Consider the following 16,836-nt stretch of genomic DNA (forward strand, 5'->3'; position numbering starts at 1 on the left):
TTTGTAAACTTATTCAAATTTATAATGATTTTATATATAGTCTTTATATAATGTTGGCGATTTTTAAGGTAAAATAATTTTATATTCTAAAATTTGGGCGAATCGTCTTTTATAAAATTGGAAATTTGCGAATCTTTTTTGTGGAAAAATCGTGGAAATTAGCCCACTGGGCGAACATTAGCCCCTAAAATTTTCCATGGCTCCAACTCTACCAGTGGTCATGGAGTCTCCTCCTATCCCTCTCAAACATGTTCGGTATGTGAAAATTGGTCACACCATGAGACCAATGTTTACAACAAATTCTATGTTCTATGTATAGCTAAGTTTAGTTGTTCTCGTCCCCGCTATGTGGAATTACACTCCTTATGCCCCCATGAAAAAAGGGAGTGGACAAAGCTCACCCTTCCTATACCATATTGAATATAGGGAGCCTCCATATATGTAATTCCATGGGGAGTGTAAGAAATTCCACCAACTTCGAAACCTGCTTCTCTAGGGAAGTCGATATATCCCATCTCTCAATAGTTGGCTAGCTAGATTTTTCTATTGATATCTCTATATTTATGCAATTCTCCAACAAGTGGTCTCCTGTAGGGACAATGAACAAAATGTACTACTAGCATCTGGAATTTAAAAGGTTTCTTGTTAAGAACCCTCACAGATGTTAAGAGGGGGGTCATTCTCATTTCCAGGATGAAAATGGGGCAAGTTTCCAAGAAATATGGTTTAATGGATGTTTCTATAATGTCTATGCTCTCGTAGCCTATGGAGGTTCCTTAATTTATCCACAGAGTAAACAAATCCTCTTCAGGCATCCTCTAGATCATAACTCTGCAATTGGAAAAAAAAGAATAACGACCTGGATACATGCTTCTAGGGTTTATATTAATTTACTGTGTAGTATGACTCCCTTCGAAATGCATCAAGGCCAGACTCCTGTAGTTAGAGGGAGAGGTCATGATTGGGGCAATTGTGGTGGGAGAAGGCGTCCTCCAACAGCTTGTGTGCTTGAGACCAAGTCTCTATCCATCTCGACCACAACCATATCATATAGAATAATGGCCCACCCATGGGCTCGCTAAAAAGTTAAGGAGTGGGAATCCAACATTGTAAATCGCAACACTATCAGTGACCATGAAATTTTAGGGGAATTGGGAGTCTTAGTCCTGGACCCAGGCCACACCTATGTTCATCGTTCATAATACCAGCAATCTCTTTTTACATACTAGATTGTGAAAAGAATTATTGTGAAGGTTATGATGATGAGAACTATGGCCACTTCAACTCCTATACAAGATATTCAAATTATCCATGAGGAATTCTAACTCATCCAACACTAGATCTAACAACAAAATGCTTGTTTGGCCCATATAGAGAAGCATATTCATTGCTCACCTCAAACAAAGCTGTGAGGTTCCAGCACCAAAGGCCCAACTCCAGTAGAATGTTCAGATAATTAGTATGTTTCTTGTTGAATGTGATGTTTTGGTTGTCAAATTTCAATATTATTTATATGTATAGAAAGTAATTTTTGCATATATAGTATAGATTGCTATTCAATAGGGGTTATAAAGATGGTCATTTGTCCTTGCACTGTTTGATAATTTTAAACTATTCAAGTTTTGGTTAGCTTATAATGCAACCAGATTGTCAACAGACATGGTTTCCCTATGGGAAAATGGGGACCATCTGGCGCTGGATGCAGATTATGTTTCTCCTAAATATTTTTTAAAATTAATGGAAAAGTTTTGTTAAGCTTACAATATATATATATATTATAATTAATCAAATTAGATATTTTTGATTCTGGTAATGTTACTTATTAAAATTAAAGTTTATAATTTTTTATAAAATAAATGGAGAAATTTATAAAATTTAGTTTTGTTTTAGAAAAGTAATAATACTTTTTTTCGGTAAGTAAGTAGGTTTTTTTATATTATAAAAAAATATACATAGCTTAGAGGCATGAATAGATTTTTTTGAGTGCAACACCTTACTGTGAGTAGATGGATGAAGGGGAGGTCCAATAGAGGGAAAATAAAATGTCTCCCACAAAACATGAGAGTCATAATATGGCCATAGAAAAAAGATAAAATGGGAAGCTTGATGCTGAAGCAATTTTCCTAAAATTCAGAAACTGGATGCATTTCGAAAAAAAATTAATACATTACATAGGCAACAAACTCAGAATGGACATAGCCAAAATTGGAACTACTAGAACGACAATGGAACAAGAAAGAAACAACAAAATAACCTCTGAGAAAGGTAAATCCTAGATAGAAATCATATCTGGAGACGAATTTGGATTGAGTTGACACCTTGCTGGACTGACTTTACCATTTTTGCCTTCATTTGATCAAATCACTTGCTTACCCTTCGAGCTAGATGCAATATGATGCGCTTTTTTGTTTCCTTCTTTGTCTTTCTTTTCCTCAACTATCAGGAAACCATAGGACCTTGTTTCTTGCAGGAGGGTTCTCCTATAACTACTTGGGAAGTGTTGGTGATGGGAATCTTCAAGTTCCTCGCAATTGCTTCAGGCTTCTGGCATGGAGATCTATGAATTGTTGGACCTATACCACATATTTATTCATCTCAGGGATTAGTGGGAGAAGGGGAATCCAACTGGTGGGAATAATTTGTGTACCTAGAGTTCTCCAAGGAACTTGAGGATGTCGAAGAAAGAGAAGTAGCAAAAAATTCAATGACAATATACTTAGATAGATTGCATATCCAAATGGGAGTTCTATTGAGTTCAACATTTGTCTCTCCCATCCTTTGTTCTTCATTCTCTCTAGTTAACTCCATGGTGAAGAGGTGGCACGTGAGTAAGTTTTAGACCACCCAATGGCCATACCTTGCATTGAATGTGGACAAGGATTTCAGGGTCGAGTAGTTCCATCTGATCATTGTGCCATGGATTGCAGGGAGGATGCTCTTTGTTGAAGAATGTAAGTAGTGTCGATCTCCACAATTATATTTAAGTCATGATGTAATGTATTTCTCAAAAGAAAGAAAAAAAAATATTCTAAAAGAAATTGACTTACTAAAGCATGGGATTCATTCTTAGGTCAATGGTTCTTAGGTCAAAGCCCCCATTGTAGGCTTCTAGGGTTTATGTCAAGTATCATTTTCCATGTTATAATATAAAACACCCTTCTTAGACTTTGTCAATTAAGAATTTTTATTATTTATTGATAAATAGGTCATTTAGGCCTCCTCCACCAAGTCAGCCTCAACCTGGACAAGTCAGCCTAATTAGGGAAGAAGAAACCACTATAAGAGGGAAACAACTTGATTTGTTTGAAGCACATCCACAAAAAGTTTGATATGTAGTTGCTGGAAGCAAAAAGTGAGAAATTAAAGGAAGAGGAAGAAAACCATAATGAAGGAGAAGGAATTTTTTGTCAAGCAAAACGGAGTCAAATTTTCTCTCTCTACTCTCACATGTGCGAAATTCCAAAGTTGTTAGGGAGGCCGAAATTCTAGATCTGCAGTAGGGCAGAAATTTTGGAGTTGTTGGGGGTTCAAATTCTGGGTTGTTACTAGGTTGTAGCTATTGGACAAGAAGATACTACTGAAGGTTGCTGAATCATATTCGAAGGTTGAGATGGTTGAGGAGGAAGGCCTTTTGGTTAGGTATAAGGTCTTATTCTATCTAAATTTGATTAGTGGACGAGTTTAACTGGGTTTTCCCCCAGAGAGGGGCTTTTGCCTTGGTGTCGTTGATATTCATGTTTTGATTTGATGATTTCTTAATGAAAAGAAGATAAAATAAGAACATAAAGAATATAACAACAAAACAATAATAACACAAGTAATTATCAACATAAGAAAATATTTCTTCCTTTCTAATTTTCTAACATGGTTTCAGAGCTGAGGTGAAGGAAGAAAAAAAGCATCTTGAAGATCTACTAAAAGGGTTAAAGTAAGAAGATAATTTTTCTATCTATACAAACTATGTCAACCATAATGAAGACACAAACAAGCTAGAAGGAGCCTCCAACTATAGGGCATGGAAGAAGAGGATAGATCTTATTCTTACTAAGCATAAAGTTTCTGATCTTGTTCAAGGAAAAGTGAAGAAACCTACAAATGATGCAGCAAAGGAGAAGTTTAGGCAAACTGAAACCTTGGCTATGGATCTAATAGTATATGGAGTTAAGGATAATATAATCATACACATATCTAAAATATATTCCACTCAAGAAATGTATGTAGCCCTCTCCAAGTTGTTCACCATCAAGAATATTGGTCAAATATCAAGTGTCATGAATGAACTAAGAACAATAAAGATGACAAAAGATGATACTGTTTCTTCATATTTTTTAAGGATCCCTAGAATAAGAGATGAACTCAAGTCTAGACATGAGGTTGTACCCGCAAAAAAAATCGTGATTGTTGCACTCCTAGGTCTACCAAAATCTTCAAGAGCTTTCGCATCAGGAATTAGCAGCTAGAAAGATATGCCTACCTTTAAACAAATGTGAAATGCATGCAGTCAAGAGGAAGCATGCATCTCATTATTAAGTAAAAAGAAGGAGGATGAAGAAGAAAACACCAAAAATGCCTACACTTCTCATCACAAGAAGAAGTGAACATATAATAATTTTAAAGGAACAAGAAGAAAGTTGATTTATCAAAGATTGAGTGCTGCAATTGTCATAAGATGGTAAACTACAAAATTCAATGTCTTGAGAATTCGAGGAAAAAGAAGAGAGAAAGAGAACATGCAGATGTTGTCGATGAATCTCTACCTAAGAAGAAAAATACTGAAGAATCTAGTATCAAAGACTTATACTATTAAGTCTACTCTCTCATATCCTTCTAAATCTATTAATCTAAGTTTTGCAATGTTTTATGTTTATATTTTTAGATATAATGTGCCTTGCTAGCAATTCTTGAAGTTGTTTTGATAAGTCATAGGTATCCCTCAAAAAGATTGTATTAAGAGGGAGCCTTGAAAATTTTACAAAAAGATAAGTATATTGTTCCTTATTTCATATTTTGTTTTTGGTTTCCTCCTCATATCGAGATTTGCTAGTATTGTATACTAATAACCTCTTATTCATAATTTTCCTTGATAGGAAACCTTGCAGAATACATAAAGGCTTTGGAGGAGATTTCAAAGGAAAGACTTGGATCATGAAATAAGTTATGTTGCAAAAGAATCACTTCAAGAATTGATGTCCCATAAGGTTTGTTAAAGAACAACTCAATGTATGTCTTAGATTACAAGTTTTGTCACAAGGTTCTCTTAATACAATATTATTATCCTCTTTTGAAATTTTCTTTACATTAATCACATCGTTATGTCTATGGTTTTGAATTTTCAAGATTCTTGTTAGGGGGATAAATCATGAGATTAAATCTACCATCGTTATATTATCATTTGATCATTCTTGTGAAACCTTAACTCTTAAGGTTCACTGTAAAACCCTAGCCTCTTGCTACTAAGGGTATGTCGATGTTAATAATGAAATCCTAGTATACCTAGGGATTGTTGATGAAGTCTATAAATCCTATTCTTTTTATGTTTAGGGCTTTAATGATTTTATGTAAAAACCCGAGTCCTTTAGGGTTTGTTTTTAATGTCTAAATGAAACCCTAGATCTTTAGGGTTTGGTAAATTAGGGTTTATAAACAAAACCCTTGTAATAACTAAAGTAAGATCCTATGAATTAAACCCTAGGAATATATTCATATGTTTGATCGAAATCCTGACCTGAATTTTTCGATGTATTAATCTTGGGTTTACTTAGTAGATATTGTTGTGAAATGATAATGCATGATTATGAAATCCTAGATATGTATATCCATGTATGCTAACTTAATTGTTGATTCTCATGTTTTAGTTTGTGAAATCTAGGGTCTCTAACAAAAACCCTACTAGAGATTGGTATTTTAGGACATGTTGATATTGTTTTTTGGTTATTGGTATAGTTTAGTATTAATGAGAAAGTATAGGGTTTGGAACAAACTGTAGTAGAGTGTGGCATGTAACTATAAAACCATATTGTTGAAACCTTAAATGTATAGTACTATGATTGGATTGTTATATTGAATATTAGGATTTGTGTTTCAAAGATGGAGTCTAGGTTTTCTGACGAAACCCTAGCAAGAAGTTGAAGTTGAGTATGTAAAATGATGTAACCTTTGCTCATTATGAACCTAACTAGGTTTAGGTATTTGATGTCTAAAGTTTGATTGTTTTGATGCTTCCATTGTAATGAAATGATTTTGATTGACTTCATGCTTCTATCTATTTGTATTTGATTGTACTTGCTATTAAAGTTTTGCACATACATGATCTTCAAGATCTTGAAGATGTTCATAATGATGAGCATGATGAAGGAAGCTACCCGAATGATGATAATCAAAGATTACCTTGATTTCACGAGAAAGAAATGAAGCCTTGAAAGGATAAAGTTACTCCAATATTGTAATATAAGGATGTTGTTGATCTCCCTAATTTGAGAGGTAGTTTGGATATAAGAAAAGGCACATCTCCATAGTTCATAAGGAGGGAATATTATGAAAGTCACAGTGAATACCTTGAATAAAGAATGAAACTACAGATGGATGCTCATGAAAAATATTGAGCTTGTATTTAGTGCTACCGAAGAAGTGAAATAAGAAGAAAACTTTCAACAAGTTGTATTTAGATAAATTGATGATTATATGAGTAACATCAGAATGTCTAAGAACCCCGAAGGTTTGTGTTTACTTATATCTATACTTAAAAGTATAGTACTGCTTAGGGTTGTGATTGCAGGGTTTCTCTGTAAAAAGGTCAAAAATTTGAAGCATGCTTGAAGTAGAGGATATATATATGATTTAGTCAATAAGGAGAGATGAAGCATCTTGTGGAAACAAGATGCTTGGGAGGACATCTAGTTGACCAATATGTTGGTGTCTAGATCCTGAAGTAAGGAGGGTGGCATTGGTCATGGAGCTTTCACCTTGGATATGCACCAAAATCCATCGGTTGTTGATAGAGCTTAAAATCCATATAATACCTAGAGTGGCGAAGGCTTGAGTAAACCTTAGTCCCACCCGATTAGAGTACCCTAGTCAAGCATCTAATATGTAGAACTGTGTGTGTTATGAACTCTTCATAGAGTATGTCACTTTGAGATCTGCCGTGTACCTTTATATATATATTTGATTATGAATACCTCCCTAGTTATGAGGGAGTGTTGAAGAATGTAACTAGTGTCGATATCCATAATTGTATTTGAGTCATGATGTAATGTATTTGTCAAAAGAAAGAAAAATGAATTTTATTGTAAAAGAAATTGACTTATTAAATCATGAGTTTCATGTTTGGGCCAATGTTTCTTAGGTCAAAGTCTTAATTGTGGGCTTCTAGAGTTTATGTCAAGTGTCTTTGTCCATTTCATAATGTAAAAGATCGTTCTTGGGCTTTTTCAATCAAGAAAGATATTTTTTTAATGTAAAATAGGTCATTTAGACCTTCCTCCACCAAGTCAGCCTCAACATGGACAAGTCAGCCTAATTAGGGAGGCAGAAACCAATTTAAAAGGGCAGCAACTCAACTCATTTGAAGCACATCCACAACAAGTTCGATCAACGGTCGCTGGAGGTACAAAAAGCATGCGAAATTCGAGGAAGGGGAATAAAACCCTAGCAAAAATGAACAAAGGTTTTGAAAAGCAAAAGGAAGTTAAATTTTCTCTCTCTACTCTCATGCATGCAAAATTATGAAGTGGTTGGGGAGGTTGAAATTCTGGAACTGCAATAGGGCTTACTTAAATATTAGAGTTGTTACGGGCCAAAATTCCGGGTTTTTGCTAGGTTGTAGCTGTTGGACAAGAAGATCCTACTGAGGATTGTTGAATCATATCAGAAAGTTAACTTGGTGGAGGAGGAAGGTCTTTTGGTTAGGTTTAAGGTTTTAGTCTATCTCAATTTTATTAGGGAAAGAGTTTGACTAGGTGTTTACCGAGAGAGAGGTTTTAGCCCTTGATAAGTGATTACACATGGTGTTATTGATCTTCATGTTTTGATTTGATGATTACAATTTGAAAAAAAGAGAAAAGAACATAAAAACGGTAATAAGATAAACAAGAATAACACAAGTAATTATCAAAATAAAAATTATTTCTGCCTTTACAATTTTCTACTAATTTTCTAACACCGTTGTTTCCCGTGAAGGAGTAAATATAGTGTGAAGACTTTAGGAAACAATTGCACGAAGAGCATTGGAACGGTTGTTTCTATCCTCATCAAACCTACCTCCCCTTCTTGTGCTACCTCTTTCCCGTGAAGGAGTAAATATAGTGCGAAGACTTTAGGAAACAATTTCACGAAGTGCGTTGGAATGGTTGTTTCTATCCTCATCAAACCTCTGCGTGAAGGGGGATGAATGTGGAAGCTAAGTGCAATAATTATTGCGACAAAGCGATCATAAGGTCGACCACAACGAGGATGCAGGAGGAATGAACCTAATACTTTACAACTTGATTGTCAATCACCTAGAGAATTATAGAAATGCATGACCAGAAATTGAAGGTGGTATTCATGTTGAGAATGAATGTTTTTCTCCCTGATTTGATAACGCCCAAAGATCAAAAGGTCACCCAAATTCCAGTAATAATAATTATATTAAGTGTAAAATGGTTTTAAACTTATAAATTAAAAAGTAAATGGTTAATAATGATGAGTATATTTTAGTCATACTATTGATTTAAACGTTTATATAGGACCCTTTTATAATGAATAATTAAAAAACACATTTTAAATCTTATATTCATATAGAATAATAATCAAATACTATTTAAATATTATGCTCGTGTATGTTAATTGTATTTATTTTAAACGATGGAAAGAATGATGATTATCTTTTCCATTCCGATCGAATTCATCACCAATAATACGACATGATAACCTGTATTATTTGAATCATTTTCATTACCTACCATCATTTTAAACTCGACAACATTTAAAATTAAAAATGGATATATGTAAGTGATTATACCGTAATCTTGGATTAAAATTAGAAACCATGAAGTTTCAATTCGCCTTAAGACAAAAAAAAAAATATGTAATTCGTCCGCCTGGACATTAGGCTTACATCACGCGACTACGAGCACCGAAATTTCAGTGTCATCAATCGTAAGTATTCTAGACCCAACTTGGTCATTATACGGTTTTGACATAAAATCCAGAGAAAAACACAAACCCGAATTTTCAGTATGAAATTCTTTGAGGTTGCACTGCATCAAGGCGACAATCTTAATTTTTAATTTTTATGTACACTACACTGCTCCTGATCTCACTTACATAAAACTACCGGCTCCCATAGAACAAGTATAGTACGGCGTCGTTCCACTGAATGCGTAGGCTCCAAAGGAGAATCCATTCGTTATTCAGACAACGCAAAACGATTGGACTAAAAAATGAGATGCACTCCTTGACAGAAAGGAAGATAAATCCATGGACAATAGTAATCATAGGGGAAATATTAAATGTACAGGGATGAAGAAGAAAAGAGCACCTTCTTCATTCAGGTGTCTGAACGTGCAGAAAGGCAGAAAATACAGTTGTTATTGAAGATATGATGCATAATGCTCCCTTCCTCCATGTTTAGCCCTCTGCTCTGCTTGTTCCACAAATGGATAGCATAAGCTTCCTTCTCCAACTGAATAATCTTCGCGCTTCTCCACTTCACATGTCCCTTGTCACTGGGACTCATAAAATAACTGGAAATGTGAAGCCAATCCACCGGATAAAATGCAATGGGGGGCATGATTTTGAAGTCATGGCGAGTCTGGTTGGCAAGACTGGTGACAACTCGACTGACGAGGTAAGGACCGTTGTGCCCCCATCTGTTACCGTCGAACGTGAGCGCAAACTCCTTTATGAACTTCAACAGCAGAGGATGCCGTTTATCGAACGCCAAAACTGCATTATTCAGCCGATTCCACTGCCCTGTTTTGGGATTTGTGTTCTGGGCTCCAATGGTGTTTCTCAGGCCAGAAAAGCTTCTGAGAAGTATCACGTCCGCGTCGATGTAGATGCCTCCGTACTTGTAAAGAATGGCGAGGCGGAGGATGTTGGACAGATTCTGGGCGAACGGGACTTTCCCGGGATCGATATCACCGTTCTCAACCTTTCTCAGCCATTGCTCCGCCGGGGTATTCTTGAAGAGGTAGCGGAGATCGGGCGCCGCCGCCATGACACGAAACCCTCGGCTTCTAAAAGGGCGCAGAATCTCTTCTCCCGCCTTGGAGTCCATCGTGCGGGAGATCACGAGCAGGCAGCACGATGGATTCCACTTGAACACGCTCTCCATGGATACCTTCTCCCGATAGCCAAAGGATTCGAGCTCCGATATCCACGTGATGAAGAAGCGGAGCTTGCAGGGCTTGAAGAAGGCATTGACTTTGGCCGGGAATTGTCTCGACATCGAATCCGAGTGGAGGACTTTGAAGCTGGAAAAGCTATCCCTGAACCATTTTATTCTATCCTCCCGGGTCAGGTTCACGGGGGTGTACTCAAGGCTTGGAACATTCCTCAAGGGTTTTGATCCTACGCTTATCTTGACAGCGGATACTTCCGGATCATGTACTTCTCGCAGGGCCTTATGGTGTCTGTGTACGATTCTAGGGGAGGTGTGATTTTGTGCATCAAAAATAGGATTTGGGGTGAGATGGGCGTGGAAGACTAGAAAGAAGTTGAGAGTGAGAACAAGAGGCAGTAAAAGTAGCAGAGAAGAAAGTAGCAACAAGTGGGATTTCAACATCTTAGCCATAGGTGGCGTTGGCTGCTAAGGCCAATGGAAATTATGCCATATATGTTGTTTCTCTCCTCAACCTTCTGATTCACAATCGCCAATTGCGCCCGCGAGGACTTGGCATTTCAGCGCCTGCATCCGCTCAAATCACAAGTCATTTTTCATTCCGATTGCAAATTAAAATAAATCTGCAAAACACAAAATACAAACAGAATCTCTGCGAAAATAGCCCCACGTTGATGGAAATTTTAAATTTAACCGACCTTGGGATTTATTTAAATAATACAGTGCAGGTCCCTCCATCACATGCTTATCGAATCACGTATTCATCGAGTCAATTATTCATGCATTCAAAGAAAGTACTTCATGCTTACCTAATAGATGATGCCACAAAGGCTGCGACATAGCCACATGAATCTTATGGTTTAAAATAAGATGATACATTGAATTTTATGTTATAAAATAATATAAACTGAAAGTTAGACTTTACGAGCGTGATAACTGCCGTACAAATGGCATGAGCTTTTCGGAACTATCAATCCATGAATTTACAGAAAGGACTCATGATTATCGCATCGACGATCCCGGAGACTTTTATGAGTCATACTTTCCATTGCTGTAGTCTAACTCTTTTGGTATTTTTTTAATGAAATTTCGTTGTTGTAATCTTTCTTTTATCTAAATTGCGTTTTTAAGACGTGAATGCACGTAATATTACCAATGTAAATGAACGTAATATTACCAATAAAATTTAGAACATTCAGATTAACTTGCTGTGCCATTGTAATTTCGATTTATCTAACCTGCATTAATATTTGTTTTGTTTTGGAATATTCAGCTTATTCAGGATAAATAGCTAAAACCTGCTATTCCAACAAATACATTGACTGAATTTTTTTTTAGTAAAAACTAGTGATAAGATGGAACATTCAGGTTAAATTGCGGCCACATTGTAATTTCGGTTTATCTAAGCTGCATTAATATAATGTTCCATTTTTTTTTTTCGAACATTCAGCTTAGTCAGGATTAATAGCTAAAACCTGCTATTCCAACAAATAGTTACACTGATTTTTTGGGGGGGAAAAGCTAATGAAAGATGTAACAGTACAAATATCAAAACTTGAAACAATTAACTGCAATCACAGAATTTTAAGCTTTTTCAGCTTTAAGCTAAAAATATGCCTTCCCAAATTGATAAGGCTCTCTCTTAGATTTTTTGAGTGTTTTCTGGCATCTTTTCTGCCAAAAATATACAATTTAAAACACAAAAGCAAAAAAAAACAAAAACAAAAAAGCCCGGCAAAATCTAAAAAAAGCAAAACATAAAGCAAAAAAGCCTGCCAGAATCTCCAAATAGTTAGACAACGGCCTTCCAAATATTATGTTTCCAAAATAGAGTAAACTGAAAGTTATAGTCAATCTTGGTGACTACCGTACATTTGCCTTCGGTTTAAGTAATCCCCTCCGGACGAGTTATAATCAAAGCATTGAAATGCCGTTCGATTTTGATGATATTCACGGAACGAGGTACAATCAATTATTGAAATTGTGAGATTTTTATATTCTGTGTGGATTTGAATATAGAGAATACAACAACTCATTCTCTAACTAAATTTTGCCACAAGGAATTAAAAAGCAATCCACAGCGAAACATGGCATGGCAGTACAATAACTTGCATGCGAGATTACGCACAAAATATGAGTATATTTTCTTAGAAAACCTTATTCTATACGCCGAGATTAAAAAATTAATTCTGAAATGCCATCACCCCAACCCATCCTATCACTTTTGTTATTATCTTCCTCCAATTTTAAATGTTTGCCAGGCATGGAATGACGGCGTATCACTTTTGTAATTCTCTTCCTCCAATTTTAAATGTTGGCCACGCATGGAATCACGGCGTAACACTTTTGTAATTCTCTTCCTCCAGTTTTAAATGTTGCCACGCATGCAATCACAGCGTCAAAGGGATTGAAATCCCTTAGATAATGGGAAGAATGTTCGCCTGGAATGCAATGCCAAAGTCGGAGAGACTGAAATCTATTAAGTTGCAGTTACAAGAGGTTACCAAATCAGAAAGAAAATGGAACTGAATACAATCACACAAGTAAAAAACTTAAGATTTATGTGGTAAAACACTAACATGGTGTCAAGGAAATATCCACGGGGCAAGGGATTGGAATTTCTATTCAATCAATAAATGATTCTCTTTACAATAGTTTGGCCATTCATCAGTTTTATATGAGCCTCGTCAGTTATATAACTGCTAATTCGGTATGAAACTAATTTGTCAATAACTAATACAATTTTACCCAAATTTACATTAATTAGTTGTCAATTACCAACAAACTTCACCTTGACAACAATTTTCCTAATCCCTTGTCCGTGCACTTTCATCATCTCTTTCAGCAAGCCAAGAGAAGCTAAACACCACCGCGACTTCTCTACAGTAATTGGCTTTGTGAATATGTTTGCACAATTCTCCCGTGTATGGACCTTTTGAAGAGCTACTTTTCCGCCATCGATCACATGTCTCAGAAAATGATACCTTACATCAATGTGCTTGGTTTTGCTATGATAAGCAGGATTTGTAGCCAAGTGAATAACACTTTGACTGTCACAAAGTACGTTCACTTTCTCCTGCGTCCTTCCAATCTCATCAAGTATACCCTTTAACCAGATTGCTTCTTTACTGGCATCTGAAGTAGATATATAGTCTGCTTCGGTAGTGGACAACATAACTGTTTCTTGAAGATTTGACATCCTACTAATTGCTCCACCTACAAGAGTAAAGACATAACTTGTAGCAAATCTTCTTTTGTCCAAATCACCTACATAATGAGCGTCTACATATCCGCAGACTGATTCTTCACTACCATTAAAGATGATGCAATGGTCACTTATGCCTCGTAGATATCGAAGCACCCATTTCACTTCTCGCTAATGTTCTTCACCTGGATTTGCATGAACCTACTGACAACTACAACTACATGTGAAATGTCAGGTCTTGTAGATACCATTGCATACATTAGGTTTCCTACAACATTTGCATATGGTACTTGAGACATATACTGCTTTTCTTCATCAGTTCTAGGACTCAAAACCGAAGAAAGCTTAAAATGGGAAGCTAATGGAATATTAATAGGTTTCACATTGTTCAGACAAAACTTTTTGAGCACTTTCACCACATACTTCTGCTGTGATAACCAAATCTTACCATTTTTCCTGTCTTTTTGTATCTCCATGCTCAAGATATGTTTTTGCTGCTCCAAGATCCTTCATATCAAACGTCTTAGAGAACTGAGCCTTTAACTTATTGATCTCTTCCATGCTTTTGCTTGCAATAAGCATATCGTCAACATACAAAGCTAAGATAATGAATATGCCATTGAAACTTTCGAAGTATACACAATGATCATACTCACTTTTAATAAAGTTTTGGCTCACCATGAAGGAGTCAAAATTCTTGTACCATTGTTTGGGAGACTGCCTTAGACCATACAATGGTTTCCTGAGCTTGCAAACTAATCTTCTGCTGCGACCTTATACAGAACCTTCTGGTTGTTCCATATATTAATCTTCATTCAAATCACCGTGTAGAAAAGATGTTTTAACATCTAACTGTTGTAACTCAAGGTTAAGTAATGCAGTTAGTGCCAACACAGTACGAATAGAAACAAGTTTTACAACTGGTGAAAAAATCTCATGAAAGTCGATACCTTCAACCTGAGAATACTCTTTTACTACCAGTCTCACCTTATACCTTTCGATACTTCCATAAACTTTCTATTTTAGTTTGAAGGGCCATTTGCATCCAACAACACTTCTCCCTTGAGGAAGTTCTACAAGATCCCAGGTATTGTTCTTGGCTAAGGAATCCATTTCTTTTTCCATATCCATTTTCCATTTTTTGCTATCCAGATCGTCTATTGATTCCTAATAACAAGAAGGTTCCCCATCTTCACTAATGAAATCAAAAGATGAAGTAGAGTCTTCATACCTTTTGAGAGTTTTTCTTTCCCTTGTAGACCTTCTTAGAGTGACTAGTTACTGAACTAGTTCAAAAACTTCAACAGTTTCCTTCGTATCTTCAACACCTTTTTCTCTAGAAGTCTCTTCTTCCCTTTGATTGTCGCCGAAAGGTCTAGCCTCCAACTAAATTTTTTGATTTCGTGATACCTATTCCTGTTCAATTGTTTCAACAGTTGATTTTAAAAGAGAAGATTCATCAAATGTTGCATCTCTACTAATGACTATCTCCCGTGATGTAGGATTCCACAACCTGTATCCTTTCACTGAATAGTCATTCCCAACAAAGACATAACATTTCGATTTTGGATCTAATTTGAATGCTTATTTTTAGGAATAAGAGCAAAAACATCACATCCAAATATCTTTAAATGTGAATAATCACAAGACTGACCTGACCAAACTTCTTTAGGAATTTTATAATTAATTTCTACTGAAGGTGATCTGTTAACTAAATAACAAGCAGTGGATACTGCTTCTACCCACAACTCCTTTTTCAAGTTAGCATTGTTGATCATGCTTCTAGTTCTTTCCTTAAGAGTCTGATTCATACATTCAGCAACACCATTTTGCTGAGGAGTATAAATAACAGTTTTGTGTCTAACAATTTCTTCATCCTTATAGTATTGTTCAAATTCTATTGAAGTAAATTCACCACCATTGTCAGTTCTTAAACATTTAATTGATTTGTCTGTTCTTTTATCTACCATTGCTTTAAATTGTTTAAAGATATTGAATACATAAACTTTCTTTTTCAGCATAAAGACCTAAACTTTACGCGAGAAATCATCAATAAACATTAAAAAATATAGAGCACCTCCATATGAGACAACAGGAGATGGTCCCCACAGATTAGAATGAATATAGTTTAAAATATCTTTACTATTACGATTTCGAGTTTTAAATCTCTGTTTACACTATTTTCCATACACACAATGTTTACAGAAATCCAACTTCAAAGATTTCAGATCAGGAAGAGATTTATGTTTCATTAGTATCTGAATACCTTTCTCATTCATGTGACCCAATCGTTGATGCCATAGGGGAGTACCTTCTTCTTCTTCTTTTTTCTCACACAATTGCTACTTCACTAACTTGAGTACTTTCTTTGAGTCTGTAAATATTTCCGACCTTTTCTGCTTTCATAACAACTAGGGCACCTTTAGAGACTTTCAGCACTCCATTCTAACCTGTAAACTTATAACCATATGAATCCAACACTCCCAAAGAAATCAATTTTTCTTCAATTCAAGTACATGTATAACACTAGTTAATGTTCTAACTGTGCTATCATACATTTTAATCCTGATATTTTCCATCCCAATACTTTGACATGATACATCATTACCCATGAACACAGAACTACCATTTACATCTTCATATGAAGTAAACGAATTTCTGTGTGGACACATATGGTGAGAAGCACGAGAGTCTAAAAGCCAACTTTCAAAACCCTGAGAGACATTACATACAGGTAAAGTTTCATCTATGATAAATAATTCTTCAACAGATAAAACTTCATCTTTCCTACCTGAATCAACCTGATTTGCTTCCTTCTTCGGGTTATCAAACTCTTTTTGTTTCCAACAATCTTTCTTAAGGTGTCCAATTTTGTTGTAGTGCCAACATTTTTCCTTACACTTCTTTCCCTTTGATTTAGATCCAGAAGACCCCTTTTCTTTTTCTCCTCTTTCCTTTGACTGTCCTCTAGCTATCATGGCTTTTGGTGTTGTTGTTTCAGTACTCGACTTCCTTCGTACTTCTTCAAACAAGAGAGCTCCCACAACTGATTCGAATTTCAAAGAATCAGCAGTGCTCAAACTGATTGAAGTTACGAAGTGTTCCCATGACTCGGGCAGAGAACACAACAAGGTTATAGCTTTGTCTTCTTCTTGAATTTTAACTTCTATATATGATAATTGGCATATAAGTGTATTAAAAACATTTAAATTCTCTGCAACTTTTGAACCCTCCTTCATTCGAAGACTGTACAATTGTCTTTTCAAATAAATTCTATTGGTTAATGACTTTGTCATATATAGCTTTT

The 16,836-nt window shown here is 35.7% G+C and overlaps 1 protein-coding gene across 1 annotated transcript; it reads right to left on the reverse strand.

Annotated features, from left to right (window-relative positions):
• Positions 1 to 9,529: 9,529 nt before the first annotated feature.
• LOC149151196 (uncharacterized) lies at positions 9,530 to 10,777 on the reverse strand. The gene has a single exon (XM_089443088.1). It carries the CDS (start codon positions 10,775 to 10,777, stop codon positions 9,530 to 9,532), a length of 1,248 nt encoding a protein of 415 aa, XP_089299214.1.
• Positions 10,778 to 16,836: the final 6,059 nt, after the last annotated feature.

This window comes from Pinus tabuliformis, chromosome 9, assembly GCF_031772625.1.
Source record: "Pinus tabuliformis cultivar Carrire ecotype Pingquan chromosome 9, CPIR1, whole genome shotgun sequence".
Classification (NCBI taxonomy): Eukaryota; Viridiplantae; Streptophyta; class Pinopsida; order Pinales; family Pinaceae; genus Pinus; species Pinus tabuliformis.